Source organism: Canis lupus, chromosome 8 (assembly GCF_048164855.1).
Source record: "Canis lupus baileyi chromosome 8, mCanLup2.hap1, whole genome shotgun sequence".
NCBI lineage: Eukaryota > Metazoa > Chordata > Mammalia > Carnivora > Canidae > Canis > Canis lupus.
The window spans coordinates 38084731-38102779 of NC_132845.1; the positions used below are offsets into that span (position 1 = coordinate 38084731).

The 18049-nt window shown below is 57.1% G+C and overlaps 1 protein-coding gene across 13 annotated transcripts; it reads right to left on the reverse strand.

Moving 5' to 3' along the window:
- Positions 1 to 318: 318 nt before the first annotated feature.
- LOC140638236 (mastin) lies at positions 319 to 15901 on the reverse strand. Of its 13 annotated transcripts, none has more exons than XM_072835179.1 (13): positions 15605 to 15901; positions 14799 to 14935; positions 12854 to 12948; positions 12586 to 12753; positions 10527 to 10625; positions 8556 to 8659; positions 4727 to 4812; positions 2667 to 3659; positions 2226 to 2424; positions 1934 to 2114; positions 1508 to 1782; positions 746 to 903; positions 319 to 624 (listed from the first exon to the last, which is right to left on the reverse strand). In XM_072835179.1, exons 8-13 carry the CDS (start codon positions 2766 to 2768, stop codon positions 457 to 459), a joined length of 1083 nt encoding a protein of 360 aa, XP_072691280.1. In that variant the 5' UTR covers positions 2769 to 3659; positions 4727 to 4812; positions 8556 to 8659; positions 10527 to 10625; positions 12586 to 12753; positions 12854 to 12948; positions 14799 to 14935; positions 15605 to 15901; the 3' UTR covers positions 319 to 456. The 13 variants fall into 13 exon arrangements, with proteins under 13 accessions (XP_072691280.1, XP_072691279.1, XP_072691285.1 ...); XM_072835178.1 differs by having other exon boundaries at positions 8556 to 8662; XM_072835184.1 differs by having other exon boundaries at positions 4727 to 4817; positions 8556 to 8662.
- Positions 15902 to 18049: the final 2148 nt, after the last annotated feature.

The window sequence follows — 18049 nt, forward strand, 5'->3', positions numbered from 1 at the left end:
CGGCTGACATGCTGCCCGGAGAGGAGGGGCTCTGAAGAACAGTGGGGGGAGGACCCCCGTGGGCAGCCCCCAGACCCGGAGCCCTGCCTCCGCCGTGCCTTTGGGGGGCCGCAGGGGAGGGCATGGACCACAGCCCCTCGTCCCCGCTGACATTCTTTTGGGGAAAAAGCACAGAAACCTGCCCCTGGAACCCGTCCATCCGTCCGTCCTTCCGTCTGCCCCACTCTGCCTGGCCAGAAGATGCCGGCGCCAGAGATGCCACCACCAGCCCGACTCCCTGGGCCCCCAGACACACGACAATCAACCACGGGCGCAGCCTTGGGAGGTTTTCCCAGCATGTTTAATAAGAATCCAATTCCAAGCAGGCATCCGAGACCCCGGACTTCTCCCCGCTCCCCCTGCCACCGCGCAGGGAACACGCAGTGATGAGACAAGGAAGACTGACGTGTGTCCCTTCTAGGGTCCGGGGGACAGAGGGATGTGCTGGTGGATCCAGGACACGTAGCTCGTCACGCGGGCATACACCCCAGGGAGGTTGTAACCGCAGCCATAGCCCCAGCTCACGACCCCCACTTGGATCCAGGTGCACTTCCATCTGCACACGAGGGGGCCCCCGGAGTCCATCTGTGGGGAAAAGAGGCCCTCAGCTAGAGCTTCCGTGGCCCTGTGGCCGAGGGGCCGGCAGATCCCACGCTCTTGGGCTAGAAGGGGACGGAGGACGCGGCCGGGCAGCCCGGGGCCTCACCTGGCAGGAGTCGTGGCCCTCGCTCCCGGCACACAGCATGTCCTGCTTGATGACCTCATCGTCTTGCTCAAGAATGGTCTGATAGTGACAATTACACTCCCTGTTCCCCACGATGGGGACCTCCACCTCCTGCAGGTGGTAGGGTGGGGGCAGTGGCGCTGTGGGGGGGTGCTGGGTGAGCATCGGGGGCTCCTCTCGTCCCCATTGCCACACATGCCCCTTCCAGGTTGTGCTGGGCGCCCCCCCGCCCTGTTGCCGGGTACACAGAGCACCCCCCACTGCCAGCCCTGACCCGGGGGCTTAGCGCAGACCCTGTGCATCTCCCCACGTGCACCACGCTGGGACCCGGCCGCGGGACACCTCAAGCTCTGGACCAGGCCTCCCTCCCCAGAGTCTGGGCTCCCGGGCCAGACCCACAGGCTCCCCGGGGAAACTGCCTCAGCAGCAGGGGAGCCCGGGACCTTGGTGGGTCCCCAAACTCAGCGAGCCTGGATTTCTCCCCCTCATGACACGAGGACCGCCATGTGTCCTCAGACCCTGGTGGCCAGAGTCCACGCGGTAACCACAGGGCTCTGAACCAAACACGGGGCCGCCTGGCCAGGGCAAGTGCCCAGCTCCTCAGGTCTGTTCCAGAAACTTCCTGTCCAAACCCTGGCATCACACTGGACCCTGGGGGTTCCGGGAGGCGATGCAGCGAGGTGCTCTCTGGAAGGGCCCAGCCACCCCAGCCCCACACCCTCCGCGCCTTCTCCCTATACCTACTGTGGTCTGCAATGTCTCCCCAGCCGGTCACCCAGCATAGCATCCCCGGGGGGACAATCAGGGAGGGAGACGGGAGGGACACCAGGTTGACGTCCTCGGAGAGCGTCAGGGGGGCCTCCAGCTTCAGCAGGGCGATGTCCGCGCTGTCCCAGCCATACCAGCTCATGTTGAAGTTGGGGTGGCGGATGATCTCGGTCACGTTGCACAGCTGGTCGTGGTCGTAGAGTCTCAGCTGCCCGACTTGGACCCTGAGGGTAGCAGCCTCCAAGCCCTCCCTGGGAGAGAGGGGCCCTGGGGCTTCTCAGGCCTGGGGAGGGGTCCCAGCAGGCCGCCTCCCGCAAGAGGACCCCGCGCTCATGCACACCCCGTGCCCGCGGCTCCCCGCCCCCCTGCGCCCAGCCCCAGAGGTGGGGCGGCCCCACTCACAGCTCCACGCAGTGGGCCGCGGTCAGCACCCACTGGGGGTGGATGAGGGAGCCTCCGCAGATGTGCTGCCACTGGCCGCTACCCATGCCATGGAACCTCAGGCTGACCTGCCACGGGTACCTCCTGGCTGGCACCTTGCAGCCCCCCACGATGCCCACCTGCTCATGTCGCAGGCCGGGGTCTGCAGAAACAGGTTGACAGGCCTCCCCAGAGCTCGGGGGGGGACCAGGGAAGCTCTTCCCTAAGGGGCAGTCCCACACCCCCTGGGCACATCGGAGGGATTGGGACTCACCGGGGCTTATGGGCACGGAGCCCCCCAGCCAGGGAGCGGTCAGAACCAGCAGCCACAACATCAGCAGGGGGCCTGGTGAGGCACAGGCCTTCCCAGCACCGGCTTTGTCCATGGTGCTTCCTTCCCTGGCCGTCCCCCCAGGGCCCTCCTTTATCCCCATAGCACAGGAAGTGGGGGCAGCCTTCTCCTTCCGTGGGGGCTGGTGGTGACAGGGCACAGCTTTGCGGTCCTCTGCCCACCGGAGGGACAGTCACGAACGTGACGTGCGGAGAGTGAGCAGTCTGGTGGAGGGGCCGGAAGGGCCTTCGGGCTGAGGCACAAATGAACTTTTATCTCGGCCAGGGGGTCACCCCAGCCCTCGGTCCAGCCTCTGGGGCCTCAGTCTCTCCCGGGGCTAATGACCCCCCTCCCCAGGCTTCTCCCCAAGGCCCCAGCGCTCACCGTTACTGACTGTGAAGGGGCGGCTCCTGGAGGCTCCAATCCAGGCCCCAGGACAGTCTTGGCCCCAAGGGAGTGGGCCGGGCCACCAGAGGTCCCAGGCATGCTGGGCACTCGGCCTTCTTGGGGCCCTCCGTCATCACCCGAGGAGCTGAGGGGACAGTGTGGTCAGGGTGTCCCCGACCACGGCCCCAGGAGCAGGCCACACCTGGGGCCGCGTGGGGTGGGTGGGGTGGCTGAGAGTCCGGGAAGACGGCCATGGGATTGCCTGGGCACAGCCTTCTGGGCGCCTGACCGCCCTGTGCCCACTGCCTGGACACCAGCGGCCGGCGACATCCACACGGCCTTGCCACATGTTGGGGGACAGGGCTGGGCCTCCGGGAGGAGACTCAGGAGGGATGGAGGTGCTTCTCCCAGTTCCCCAAAGAGGCAGCGGCCTGTGGATTCCGCTAGGAGGGACTCCGTCATGGCCTGAGTGTGTCCCCTAAATGCACATGTCGAGTACCCGCCCCCGCACCTCAGATATGACTGTATTTGGACACAGGGTCTCTCAAGGGGTGATTTAGGTAAAATGGGGCCACGTGGGCAGGTCCTAATCCACTGGAGTCCTTACAGGAGAGGCCATGAGGACACAGATGGGCACAGAGGGACCAGTCAAGAGGACGCAGGGCGGGATGTAGGACAGATATAGTGAGCACACAGAGGGATGCAGAGGGAATATCGGGGGGACGCAGGGGGGATGCAGGGGGATGCAGGGGGCACACGGGGGATGCAGGGGGAACGCAAGGGGGATGCAGGGGGGACACAGGGGGGATGCATGGGGGATGCAGGGGGAATGCAAGGGAAATGCAGGAGGGAACGCAGGGGGGATGCAGGGGAGCTGCAGGGAGCATGCAGGGGGGATGCAGGTGAGACACAAAGGAGTTGCAGTGTCGACAGGCGCAGTAGAGGCCTCAGTGGCACCAGCCGTGGCTGCTCCGACCGCGGATTTGTGGCCTGCAGGAGTAGGAGAGAAGGGACCAGTGTTGCTGGGGTGGCCCGGTGGGCTTTGGGGTGCTCTGAGCCGAGCAGCACCCCTCAGCACCTCGGGGCTGGGAGGTCACTGCGGAGCCGGGACACCGAGCTCCCTGAGGCCCCTGGGGGACTTGTTCCGCTGTGTTGGATGCACGGACGGTGCCTGCGCCAGGCTTGGGCTTGCTGTCTCACAGAGAGTGCCCCGGCCCTCGTGTGCGCACCAGGAGTCGGGAAGTGAGTGACGTCCACGCCCGCCCGGGGTCCTCAGGCCACCAGTGTCTTGTGTCTAAGACCTCCTCTGCCAGTCCCTGAGGACCACACAGAGTCCCAGGGACAGAGCAGCGATCCCCCGCCGAGCCCGGGAGGGAGGCCGGGGGATGGGAGGCGCACAGCGCAGAGTCAGGGGTGTGAGCCGAGGCTGCCTGAGGCCAGGACACGGGGGTGGGGGGGGGGGCTGCTTCTCTGCCCGCGCGCCACTGAACACGCAGGGCCGTGGCCAGAAGCACGAGTGGGGCGCCGGGGAGCCCCAGGCTCGCAGGGAGGGCGCGGGACTGACGGCCACTGTCATCATGGGCCAGGCCCTGGCTCTCTGCTTAGCAGAGCCCCTAGCGCAGGGCAGGAGGCGCCCACAAGGGCCTTGGGGCTGGTGCCCGCCGGCGCCCGGGCCCTTCCCTCGGGATGGAGGCCTCTTCTGAGAAGAGCAGACCTCGCCCGCCGGCTTGCGCCCCACGGGACACACTGGCTGGTTCAGTGTGAGCAGGTGACAGTGCGGCCCTGGAGGGAGCCGCGGGCTCTGCTTCGGGGGTCACCAGCCCTGCTGGCAAGAGCCCCTGCGCAGCTGTCGTCAGCACCGGGCAGGCCTCCGCTCATGGGCCAGGTCAGTGCATCCGCGGGTGGGCCCACGCACGATGCCCTCGAAACAGTTGAGATAAAACTCTTATAGGAAAATGTCGCAAGAGAGATATTCAGCAAAAGAAATCAAGTATCGTGATAAGGGTTACTGTTATCTTTTGTGAAAGATAGTATCAAAGACGAGGAGATATACCCACAGTGAGTCACGATCAGCAGTCCAGACGGTACCGTCATGTGAGGGAACTAGGACAGTCGCACTCGGTCCCGCCTTCCTGAGGTGCATCTGTTCTAGAGGACAGGCAAGAAAAGGAGAAAAACCCAGTTGTAGTTGAACAATATAAAAATAATAAACTAAGGTGGTGGGAATTGGTCTGAACACATTGGTGATTGTAATAAAATAAGTAAGCGAACTTACTGGCAAAGACGCCAGCATGGAAAGTGGACATGCTGCTTACGAGACGGAAGCAGAAGTTGAAGGGGAGAAGGGGCAGAAAAAGATATTACTGGCCAATGCTGGACAGGATTCATTAAAAAGTTTTTTTGTAAAAAAAAAAAAAAAAAAAAAAAAAAAAAAAAAAATATATATATATATATATATATATATATATATATATATATATATTTCTTCTCCTTCTGCCTGTGTCTCTCCCTCTCTCTCTGTGTGTGTCTCTCATGAATAAATAAATAAAATATTTATTTTTTTAAAAGACTTTATTTATTTATTTATGATAGACAGAGAGAGAGAGAGAGAGAGAGAGAGAGTCAGAGTGGAGGAAGGAGAAGCAGGCTCCATGCCGGGAGCCCAACGCGGGAATCGATCCCGGGACTCCAGGATTGAGCCCTGGGCCAAAGGCAGGCGCTAAACCACTAAGCCACCCAGGGATCCCCAAATAAAATCTTTAAAAAAAAAATTAAAAGCATGCTCATCCGAAAACACCAAAAGGCAGTGGAAGAGCGGGAATCTGCAGGCTGGGAGAAGACATCTGCAAGAGACAATATGCTCGTACCCGGAACATATAAGAAATTGCCCAAATTTCTCTAATGAGAAAAGAAAAGTCCAAGTAAAGAAATCCCAAGGGAAAAAAAAAAAAAAAAAGAAATCCCAAGGGGCGTCCCGGGAGGCTCAGGGGGTGAAGTGTCTCCCTTCGGCTCACTCAGATCATGAGCTCAGGGTTCTGGATTTGAGTCCCGTGTTGGGCTCCCTGCTCAGCGGGGAGCCTGCTTTTCCCGCTCCCTCTGCCCCTGCCCCTGCTCATGCTCTCTCTCTCTCTGTCAAATAAATAAACAAAATCTTCTTCTAAAAAATCCTGAAGAGGGTTCCCCTGCAGCCTGCTGGTGGCCCTGGGACACTCCTGTCCCCGGACAAATTGCTTCCGAAAGGCAACGCCGAGAAGACCGAAGAGGAGCAGGAGAGGAAGACGGCGAGGAGCTAGGTGAGACACCATCGGAGAGACTGTGGGGTCTGACGGAGATGTTCCAGAGAGGGTCCGGCCCGCGGCTGGCGCCACTTTTGATGTCTCCCTCTTTGTGGCTCAAACAACGTACAGGTTTTCCAGGGCAGCCTCGTGGATTGGGACCACTTGCTTCACGATCCCGGTTCTTCCTGTTGTCTTTGAGACTGAGAAGTTGCAAGTGGAGCGGCAGCAACAAGTGCAGCAGAGGCAGATAGTTTGGGGGCCCAACACAGGGGTCTCAGCAGGAATGCCAGTGGCTCTACCTTCCAAAAAAGGTAGAAAATCCTGGAAAAATCTAGATTGCTACTGCTACATGACTTGTCTTGGTGGGACAAGTTTGAAAATTCAATAGTGTTTGCTGATTATTTGGATTCCTTTTTATTTATTTATTTATTTTTTAGCTTTGGCACATTGATCTGTGTAAACCTGGTGGCGAGAATTCTCAGTGTCTCATGGGGACTCCCAACTTGCAACCGTGCCCTCCGCACGGTCCCATTTCTTCTGTTCTCACTCTGATAGCAGAGTGCAGCAAGGCAGACGGTTGCTCCAGCTCTGGCCATCCCGCCCCTTTCTCCCTAAATCACTTACGACTGGAGGACCTCACTATCCCCTTGGGGTGTAGGAACTGATGCCACTGGGAAGGACGTACCCCGCACCATTTTTGTTTATAAGCATGGAGATGTTGGGAAGGGACATGCACACTATGAAATACATCATGCATTACAGCCGTGGTGTAAAGCAGCCACTGGAACTTTCTATGTTGGAAAGGAGGGGGGGCCGGCCAGCAGCTTCAACTGCAGGACGGGGACTCTGGAGGCCAGAGCAACAGCTCATTTCCTCTGCCCATTTTGGCTATGAGAGACCTGTCTGTCTAAAAAAGAAAAAAAGTAAGGGCTCATTTTTTGTATTTTTAAAAATATTTTATTTATTTATTCATGAGAGACACAGAAAGAGAGAGAGGCAGAGACACAGGCAGAGGGAGAAGCAGACTCCATGCAGGGAGCCCAATATGGGACCCGATCCCGGGACTCCAGGATCACGCCCCAAACCAAAGACAGGTGCTAAAACACTGAGCCACCCAGGGATCCGCACAGTTTTTGTATTTAAATATTAAAAATGATTCCAAAAAATAAAAATAAAAAAATAAAAATGATTCCAATGGAAAAAAAAATCCTGAAAAGATGTAAACGCTTTACAAAAGGAGCCACGCGAATGGCAAACATGCACGCGACAAAGTGCTCGACATCATCAGTCATTAGGAAAATACAAATTAAAACGTGCACACCTATGAAAACAGTACTGTAAAAACCTGACAAAGCCAAAGCCGATGAGGACAAAGTTAAACAGAGACGAACCCGTGAACGAGGGAGATGAAAGTTTGCGTCCACAGAGAAACCCAGATCCAAACATGTGGATTGACTTTATGCAAAATCACCAAAAAACCTTCAGCAGCACACACACCCTGCGACAGGTAAACTCACGTAAAAACAACAACAACAAAGACCCCTTCAAAGTAAAAAAAGAAAAAGAAAAAAGATAAGTAAGCAGTGGTGCATCCACGCAGTGGAAGGAAGAGTGAGTCAGGGCGGCTGTGATATGAATAAACCTCAAATGCACAGTGTTAAGTGAGGAGCCCAGACTGCAAACGCTGTGTGGTCCCATGTGTATGACATTCTGGGAAAGGTACAGTTATAGGGCAGAAAACCCATCACCAGCCCCCGGAGGCCAGGGACAGGGGGGTTGGCCACAGAGGGGCACAGGGCAAGCCTCCCAGAGTGAGGTGACTGCGCCCTGACTGTGTGCATTTGTCAGCACTCACAGATCCGCACACCAGTGGGGCTGGATATCACTGATGTGTATCGAACCTGCATCACTTGGCCCTGCAGCGGGAGCATGGCGACAATTGTGGAGATCATCGTGAAAAATAGGACCGTTAAAAAATATAATTAAAAAGGGATCCCTGGATGGCGCAGCGGTTTGGCGCCTGCCTTTGGCCCAGGGCGCGATCCTGGAGACCCGGGATCGAATCCCACGTCAGGCTCCCGGTGCATGGGGCCTGCTTCTCCCTCTGCCTGTGTCTCTGCCTCTCTCTCTCTCTGTGACTATCATAAATAAATAAATAAATACCTAAAAAAAAAATTAAAAAAAAAATTATAAAAAAAATATAATTAAAAAAAAAAAGCACCAGGCATGGATATATTTTTTAAGATTTATTGATTGATTGATTGATTGATTTTAGACATAGAGAGAGAGAGAGGCAGAGACACAGGAGGAGGGAGAAGCAGGCTCCATGTAGGGAGCCCGATGCGGGACCCGATCCCAGGACTCCAGGATCATGCCCTAAACCAAAGGCAATCGCTAAACTGCTGAGCCACCCAGGGATCCCCAGGTATGGATATTTTACAGATGGGTTCTACCTAAAATTTTAAGCCATGTATCGGCCCAGCTTTAAACAAGATCTTCCCCAAAAGGAACGGAAGAGTGAAACCCACACACTTTTTCCTAAGAAGCCACTGTGACAGTGATGCCACCACCAGTCCAGTCATTATAAGAAAGGAAAATATAGGGGCACCTGGGGGGATTCAGTCGGTGAAGCGTCTCTTGGTCTCAGCTCAGGTCTTCATCTCAGGGTCGTGAGATCAAGCCCCATGCTGGGCTCCACGCTGGGTGTGGAGCCTACTTAAAAAAAAAAAAAAAAAAGAAAAAAGGAAAGGAAAATATAAGCATCAAGTTCCAGAAATCAAGAGCTCACACCCAGCCCAGTATACAAGGGATAGGACACTGACCCAGCAGGCTGCGTCACAGACTCCAGTGCGGTTTATCATTAGAAAGTCCATAAATATAGGGGCACCTGGGAGGTCCAGTGACTGAGTGTCCGACTTCAACTCAGGGCATGACCCCGGGGTCCTGGGATCGAGTCCCGCATTGGGCTCCCTGCATGGAGCTGCATCTCCCTCTGCCTGGGTCTTTGCCTCTCTCTGTGTGTGTCTCATGAATAAATAAATACATAAATAAAATCTTTTAAAAATATCCATAAATGCACGTCGCCGTAGAGACTCAGAGAAACCTCATGATCATCTCAATAAAAAATTCAACATTGATTCATTAGGTCAAAGAATAGATCTCTTAGTAAAGACTATGAGAAGGAATTTCCTTTCCTTAAGTAAAGCACATCAATAAAAATAAGACACCAAATGGATAATGATTAGAAGTATCCTCTTTATTTTATTTTTTTTTTTAATTTTTATTTATTTATGATAGTCACATCAGAGAGAGAGAGAGAGGCAGAGACACAGGCAGAGGGAGAAGCAGGCAGGCTCCATGCACTGGGAGCCCGATGTGGGATTCGATCCCGGGTCTCCAGGATCGCGCCCTGGGCCAAAGGCAGGCGCCAAACCGCTGCGCCACCCAGGGATCCCATAGAAGTATCCTCTTTAAAAAAAAAAAAGCCAAGAGGGAGTATGGCCTTGACTTTCATTTAATATTGCAGTCAACCTGTAGCTAGTGTAACGAAAAATGAAAAAGAAAAAAACAAGCCTGTGACATTTTTCGGTACCACCAGCAAACCCCAGGCAGTTCTTTTTTTTTTTTTTTTTTACCCCAGGCAGTTCTAATGAGAAGATGCCATTTTCATATCTGTAGGAATCATCTGTTCAAAGGGGTGCAAGGATTCTAGAAAGGGAAGTTATAAGAGATTATTAGATTTTTTTCTGATTTTTTATCATAGTAAAATACACATAAAATAAAATATATCTTAGGCACCTGGGTGGCCCAGCCAATTGAGCATCTGACTCTTGATTCGGCTCCAGTCATGATCTCAGGGTTGTGGGATCAAGTCTGTCCGGTGCCGAGCTCACTGTGGGATTGGGATTCTCTCTCCCTCTGCTACTTCCCCTGCTCTCTCTCTCTCTCTTTCAATCTGTCTCAAATAAACAAATCTTACATATGCATCTACGACTTAAACATTTTAAGGGCACCGTTCTGTGACGTTAAATCTATTCATCTGGGCAGCCCAGGGGGCTCAGCGGTTTAGCACCGCCTTCAGCCCAGGGCGTGATCCTGGAGACCCGGGATCGAGTCCCACGTCGGGTCCCTGCGTGGAGCCTCCTTCCCCCTCTGCCTGGGTCTCTGCCTCTCTCTCTCTCTCTCTCTCTCTCTGTGTCTCATGAATAAATAAATAAAATCTTTAAAAATAAATAAATAAATCTATTCATCATGTGCAACCATCACCAGCATCCACCTGCAGGACTTTCTCATCTCACAAACAGATGCTCTGTCCGCGTTAAACACCTGCCCCTGGCGCCTGCCCCCCCACCCTCCCACGTCTATGGATCTGATGACTCCAGGGACCCCACAGAAGCAGGATTGTGCACAGTCTGTCCTTTTGTGTCTGTGTCTGGTTTGTTTCGTATTGAAATAATAATAGTAAAAAAAAATTAAATAATAATAGTGATGTCCTCTGGGTTCGGGCGTCGGAATTGGCCCCTTCCAGGCCGAATCGCTGTCCCCCGCAGGCCCGGCCCACGTGGTGTCTCATGTGTACCTGTCCGCGGGTGCTCCACTTGCTTCTGCTGTGAGTGGTGCGGCTGGATGTGCAGTGGTCCGGGGGGGGGAGGACAGCAGGCCACGGAGGTGTTCACACCTACGGAGTCAATGTGATTCCGATGTAAATCCCAGGTGGGCCTTTTCATGGACTTGGGTGAGATTTTCTAGAAGTAACAGAGAAGACTAGCAGCCAACAATAACGTGGGCACTTCCGAAGGACCATGGGAGGGAGGGACAACCTTGCTGTCAACCAGGACCCGCTACGAAGCTATGGTGAGGCCGTGCTTCCTTCCACTTCGACCGTCAGATTGGCTGTGGGCGGTGTCCACGTGGGCCGAGTGTCACCGGGATCACTGTTGGGTTCTAGGCAGGCACCAGGGCGCGGTGCTGAGGCACGGGTTAGCCCTCTGCGTGCCCGTCTCCCCCACCCCGAGGCTCGGCCCATGGCCTGCGGTAAAGCTGTTGGAGGGAGGGTACTGAGTTCCTCCCCTTCCTGGGACCAGTGCTGATTCCTGGTCTTTCATTCAATCAACAAACACGCACTGAGCCCAGCACGGTCCCCATCACAGGAACACAGCGGGTGAAAGAGGCCTATAGCGCCGGCCCTCGTCTGGGCTGCGGAATAAAATCATCCCACATAGTGATCAATAGAACAAAGCGACACAGCAGGGAGCGGGGCGGGGGGGGGGGGGGGGTGCTGTGCTTGACCCAGGCTCCGTCTCAGGGAAGGTGTCTCTGGAGAGTTGGGGTCCGGCTGGCGCCTGACCCATGCTTGCCGAGAATGCCATCCTGATTCCCAGAGTGGGGCGCTCCTGTCTCCCCATCTCCCTTCTCCCCGCCTACTTGGGGTCACCAGTTGTCCTGGGACGGAAGGACACTTGGGGGACAGGAGGCTCGGGGCTGGGGATGAGGACGTCCCCAGGGCCCCGTCTTCAGCATGCGGCCTGCCACCTGGAGAAGGCCCCCCAGAGGAGGGTCTCAGGCCCGGGACGGAGAGGAAGCGCTAGCGCTGCGGTTCGGCTGTATCGGGGCAGTGGGCGTTCTGGAACGTTTCTCTCTGCCTAGGACGCGTTCGAAGTGCCCCGGGTAGACTCGAGAGCCCCGAAAACGCTGAGATTGGGTTTTTCCACCAACACGCCGGTCAGTGTCATATGGTCAGTGTCATATGACGTGTGAAACAGTAGTGGGACCCGTAGGGCCCGACCGAGAGAGGTTACGCGGACGTTCACGGACTCCCCCAACTTTACACCCAGACCCGGGTCCCCTCACAGAGACCACCCTGGGGGCCCTCAGGCTCCCTCGATGCCCTCCCACCCTGCCCCGGGCACGGTGTGCGGACGGGCTAATCAGCAGGCGGCCGTGGGCGTTGCCCACCCCCAGGTCCCCCTGCACCACGGCCACCAAGAGCCACACAGCCCCCGGGAAGAGGCCCTGCGGCTGGTGCAGCCCGAGACCCCAGGAGACAGCCCAGTCCCCAGCTCAGGACGGACAGCGGCTGGTCCTTCTCACCGAGGGGCTTGGGCACCTCCCCTGGCCCGGAGGTGGGGAGTCTGGGGTCAGTTAGGGAGCAGCCCAGAACAGTGGGGGTGCGGGCAGGCACCCCAGCCCCTCTCTCTCCCCGCACACCCTCTGCAGCCTGGCTGGGCTCCCTGCTTCTAGGCGCTGGCCACCTGCAAGCCACAGGTGACCAGTGCTGGTGTCACAGGTGCAGCCAGACACAAACCCAACCAAGCAGAGTGAGGTCCCGTCAGGACAGCCAGCTCTTCCCAAGAGAACCCAGAGCCTGAGCAGCCTGGGTGTTTGCTGCGACGCCCCTGGACACCCTGGCTGAGCAGGGAGGAAATAAAGGGAGGCTGTGGCTGCAGGTGAGTGCCCATGGGCCGCAAGGCTCCTCTCTGCGGCTCTCGGCTCCCCTTCCCCCGTGAGGGTCTGTGTGACTTCCATTTGCTTTTCTCCGGGTACTTTTTTTTTTTTAAATCCAGAGAAAAATGAAACTCCTATTGCAAGGTGTCATCGCCATGAGTCTAGGAAGTTGGCGGGGAGGGAGGGGTCTGTACCTCATCCAGACGGTTCTGCAGGGCGTCTGTTCCATCTCTTCTCCGGAGGGCCCAGCCCCCCCGACAAGCCTAAAGCGGGACCTTCTCAACAGGATGCTCCTCTGTGACCATCAGCCTGGAACCGTACGTGGGAACACGTCCCCGAGGGCTGCCAGGGTCAGCGGGAGCCTGCATGGTGGGAACGTCAGCGGGGGGGGGGGGGACACGTGTCACTCCAGATCTGTTAGAGCCTCCAGGAGGCACAACACAGATAGCAACCCCAACTGACCGGGCGTAGCTGGTAAGATTGTATCGCTGTCCTTCGCCGACGGCAACAAATGTAGCGCACGCATGACAGATGTTCCGAGTGGGGCGACCCTGACCCTGCGCATGAGAACCAGACATATGAACCAAACAACGTGTTAAAAAAAAAAAAAAAAAAAACTATTCTTTTTTTTTTTTAAGATTTTATTTATTTATTCATGAGAGAGAGAGATACAGAGAGAGAGAGGCAGAGACCCAGGCAGAGGGAGAAGCAGACTCCATGCAGGGAGCCCAATGTGGGACTCGATCCCAGGTCTCCAGGATCAGGCCCTGGGCTGAGGGCGGCACTAAGCCGCCGAGCCACATGGGCTGCCCAATAAAGGCTATTTTCATGTTTAAAAATCTATTAGCGGGATCCCTGGGTGGCTCAGTGGTTTAGCACCTGCCTTCAGCCCAGGGCATGATCCTGGAGTCCCGGGATCGAGTCCCGCAACGGGCTCCCTGCATGGAGCCTGCTTCTCCCTCTGCCTGGGTCTCTGCCTGTGTGTGTGTGTGTGTGTGTGTCATGAATAAATAAATAAAATCTCTAAAAATAAATAAATAAAAATAATAACTTATTAAAAAAAGAAGAAGGTGTGAGATGGGCTCAAGGCACGAGGGAGGGTTGCGGGAGGCTGCAGAGCGAGGGCAGGAACTCTGCGGGTCGGCGCCAGAGACAGGAGGCAGAGGCTGCTAGGAGTCCTCAGCGGGACGAGGCGGTGGGAGAAGGGCTCCTTCTCCAGCCCCCGCCTCCGCGGGACAGAGCGCTGGCCACCCCGGGTCTGCAGGGCCTCCCTTCCCGGGGGATACAAAGGAAGGACAGGACAGTCTGGTATCTGTGAAGACACCCAGCACGTCCCAAGGGTGCATCCACAGGCTGCAACTCGTGCCGCAGGTGTGGGGAGACCAGAGCAGAGGGACAAATTGCCCCCCCCGATGCCCTGGCCACACAGCCAGGGGGTCCGGCCTGCAGGAAGCCATGTGCCCACCGGTACAGGTGTGCAGGAGCGTCACAGACCCCACGGGGAGGTGGTGCAAACCTGCAGGGAGAGGGCAGGTCTCTTCTCAGACCCTCGCCCGTCCTACACCCTACTGTGGGCCACCCTTCATCGTGCCCATCCATGCCACCCCTCTGCCGCCCCTCTGCCTCTGAGCCAGCTCCAGCCAACAGAAGCAGAAAGAGGTTTCAGGAAAGGACGGTGCAGGTGCAGCCTCCACCTGTGGGGAATAGGTGCACCTGAGCTCCCAGCTCCCTTTCCTGGACGCAGTGGTTGGAATGGTGTCCTCTCCTAATCACATCCGCCTGGAACCTCAAAATGTGACCTGATTCAGAAAATAGGGTCTTTGCAGCTGTCACTACGTCAATGTCAGGCCAGAGTCGGGGAGGCCCGAGCTGCAATGACCGTGTCCTGGGAAGAGGAGACCCAGAGGTGCAGGTGGAGCCCTGTGGCCACAGGTGGGGCTGCTGGATGCCGGGACACGCGTGGAAAAGGTCTTCCCTCAGAGCTGCTCGGGAGAACCCACTGCAGCACCTGCGTTTCAGACTTCCGCCTCCAGATCCGTGACAAAGGACACTTGTGTTCCTCTAAGCTGCCCGTTTGTGGTGCTTGGCAAGGGCAGCCCCAGCGGAGGCCAGGACCAGGGACCTCGCTCTGTCGCCTAGCAGAGCATGACGGAAGGGTGTGTTTCTCCTCCGCCCCCTTGTTGGCGCGTGGGCCACGTCTCTGTTGTCCCTGGCCCTGCCCCCACGTTGCCTCTGTGTCCCCGAGTGTGTCTGAATCTAGGGCCCACGGACAATCCTCCTCTCGAGGCCCTTCCCCACACGTGTGCCATGTGCTGTGATTCCAGCTGCTTCCAGGGGTGAGGATGCGGGTGTGTCCTCACAGGGCCGCCAGTGGAACTCGGACAGCGCGGTGGGCTCGAGCACCCACCTTTGATCTGGAAAACCGTGCAGCATGCTTGGTGAGATTGAGGAGGACCCGGGCCCTGGCCCCGACCTTTGCTCCCTGGCACAGAGAAGGTTCTTGCAGGGAGGAGGAGACCCTGGATCGAGAACTGGGAGAGTACCCTGGAGAAGAGGAAGCAGCAACACAGGTATCCACTCGGCCAAGTAGCAAGACCCCAGAGGCATCATGTGCAGGGAAGGGAGGGATCCGCTGACCCACAATCCCCAACTACAGCTCTGCTGGGGTGGAAGCTGATCCGAGGCGAGGACCCAGAGCAAACGCCTCTGGCATTTCAGGCAGGTGGTGACAGGGCTCCCACCAGGGCCGCGGCTCAGGAAGGTGGGGTATCAGCTCATCCGACACCACTCAGGGAGATAAAGTCCAATTGTGGGGCACCTGGGGAGCTCCGTCAGTAAAGCGTCTGCCATTGGCTCAGGCCATGATCTCAGGGTCCTGGGATCAAGCCCGACATCGGGCTCCCTGCTCAGCGGGGAACCTGCTTCTCCCTCTGCCTCTGCCTTCGTGCTCTCTGTCTCTCAAATAAATAAAATCTTAAAAAATAAAGTCCAATACTTAGAAGCCAGCACAACGAGCAGGGACCCTCGGTTTTTCATCTCCCTTCCTCGGGTGGGAGGAATTGTGGAATCCCTGAGCACAACTCGCGACTACGGGTGTCCGTGAGAACCGTAGGTGCCACAGCGGGTCTCTACATTCCTACATCCCCCCACGCCCCTGTCTGCTGGTGCGGACGGCTCTGTGCACACTCATTCATTCATCCCGTAACCACTCACCTCTGTCCGGCCCCGTCTGGGGACTAGAGATATGAGGCAGCAAGTAGGCACACGTCCCTGGCCTCCTGGGTGTGGGAGCCCAGCCAGGATTGACAAGACCGCCAGCCAGGGACAGGCTGCTTGGCCTCCTCCATCTGTGCCTCCCAGAGGCTGACGAGCATTTCCTGACACTGAGTGAGAGTGAGCTGCCTCTCTGGGCACACACCTGCACACAAACGTGAGCAGCTCCCGGGGCCCCTGAAACCCCACGGAGCAGCTCGAGTCGCAGCAGACGGAGTTTTCAGCGCCGCCCGCCCCCCACCCCCTTCGCAGCTCTGGGAGCCCAGCAGCTGGTGGCAACGGCTGGTGTCAGGGACCCTGGTCCCACCTGCAACCCAGCTTAGCCACGCCCCTCCTGCCCCGGGCTCGGGCCCTGCCGCCCCTGTGTGGCCACAGGGAGGTACTGCAGGCCGGTCGTTTTAAACTCAACAGGTCACCGTGTGTGCAGAGGTCAGGGAGCAGAGGTCAGCGTGCGCAGGTCAGGGCGCCGAGGTCAGTGCATACAGGTTAGGGAGCGGAGGTCAGAGCAGCAGGTCAGTGCAAGTGCACAGAGGAGGTCAGGGTGCAGAGCTAAGGATGCAGAGGTCCAGACACACAGGTCAGGGCTCAGGGGTCTGGGAGCAGAGAAGAGCAGGTTAGGGCACTTAGGTATGGGAGCTGAGGTCAGCGCCCCGGATCCTGGTGGAAGCTTGTCCCCATGTCCCCCAACCCGCAGCCCATCTGCCGACGCTGCTCTGGGCTCAGGCCCCCAGAGCCCCGGGAGGGGTGCCTACCAGCTCCTTGCTGCACCCAGCCTGGGGCAGCCACACCGCCGTCCCCCAGAGCACCAGCCTTCCAGGGGCCCTTGAAGGGCAGGGCCGTGTCTCTGGTTCAATGTGGGACCCCGGGGGCACAGGTGGAGGTGGTACCTGGTGCAGAGTGGGCACCCCGTCTGCACCCCCCCAGCCCGAACAGAAGACTGTCCCCCAAGTGAGGGCGCCAGGCCTGCAGGGAGTGCAGAGAGCAGGGCCACTGCCGGAGGAGGGTCCTGACCCTGAGCGCCCCAAACCTGCACCGTTCCTGGCGTCACCTTTTCTCTTTAAATGTGATGATGTATTTAGTTAAGACCTGGTCTAAGCACAAAAGCTGTATGGTGCGCTAGCAGAAATGGAAGACCAGAGTCGCTTGCCATCAATAGAAACACAAGAGTTAGCACGGTGAAAACCAAGTATTGTCGCCAGACCTTGAGGTCCCTCTGTCTGTCAAGGGGTCACTGAGGCCTCCTGCAGCCTAGGGCTCCGGAAGTCCCTGGTTTTCCCGGAGGGAGCTCTCCAATGAGCCTTGGAACCATTATGCTGGGTTAGGCTACATAGAAGCCCTTGGAAATGCGTCTCCAGGCCCCGTCTGAGTTTGCAAATCAGAGGCAACGGGACAAGCCGGGAAGTGGCAAAGATAGAGTCGTGCTCAGAGACAGTGGGTGACACCAGGTGGCGGGCGTCCTCGTATCCCCACTGGATTCTCCAGGATAGTCGCTACAGAAGCCACGTGGGTCCTGGTGGATGTTCGGTGACTTCAACCGTAGATGCTGTGCTGGTGTCTTTACAAGGACAGATCAACAGCCCTGGGCACTTGGAATGTGCTAGGATCCTGGCAAATGTGTTCTTTCAAACGTCATTGGAAAGGAGGAGCAACGCAGCGGGCACTCACCAAGGAGGACAACAGTGTGCACCCACGGGCTTGCCCACTGTCACCTGGCCGTCCCGCAGAGCATCCCATTGGTCCTCCGCCTTGATGACATCATGATCGTTGGCCCGAATGCACAAGTACCTGGTAAGACACACGCCTGCCAGGGGCAGGATTCACTGATGGAGTGTTCAGGATTTGGTGCTTTGGAACGTATGGAGACATCCCTTCCAGGATAAAGGACACCTTATGTGTTGTACCTCCTGCCACCAAAAAGGAGGCACCTCTGGGTTTTGGAAGCCGTCTATACTGCTGTAGGCGCTGCTACTCTGACCCAGCTATCACGCGACAAGGCAGTGATCCCATGCTGGTTTCCAGGGGCGCCCAGAGCAGGAACCAACACAGCTGACCCGGCACCCAGGCTAAATGACTTGATCCTACTGGGGTCTCGCGGCCAGTCGGGGATACACTTGGCAGTAGAACTCTGTGCTCTGAGGCTTGTGGCCCACCCAGACCCCCACACACACACCCTGGATCATTCACAGCCCGGATCCCTGGGGCTGGGGCACAGGCTGGGCTTCCTGGACCGTCCCCACCGCACCCCCTAACTCCAGCCAGGAAGCCTGTCCTAAGCCATTCAGGGCCCTCCCGCGGCCTGGCTCTCAGCCTCAGGCATCTGGCTATTGCAGAATGTTCCTACTTCCGTTCTGTGTTCCTCCTGTGTGGCTCTGGGAGCCTGCCTGC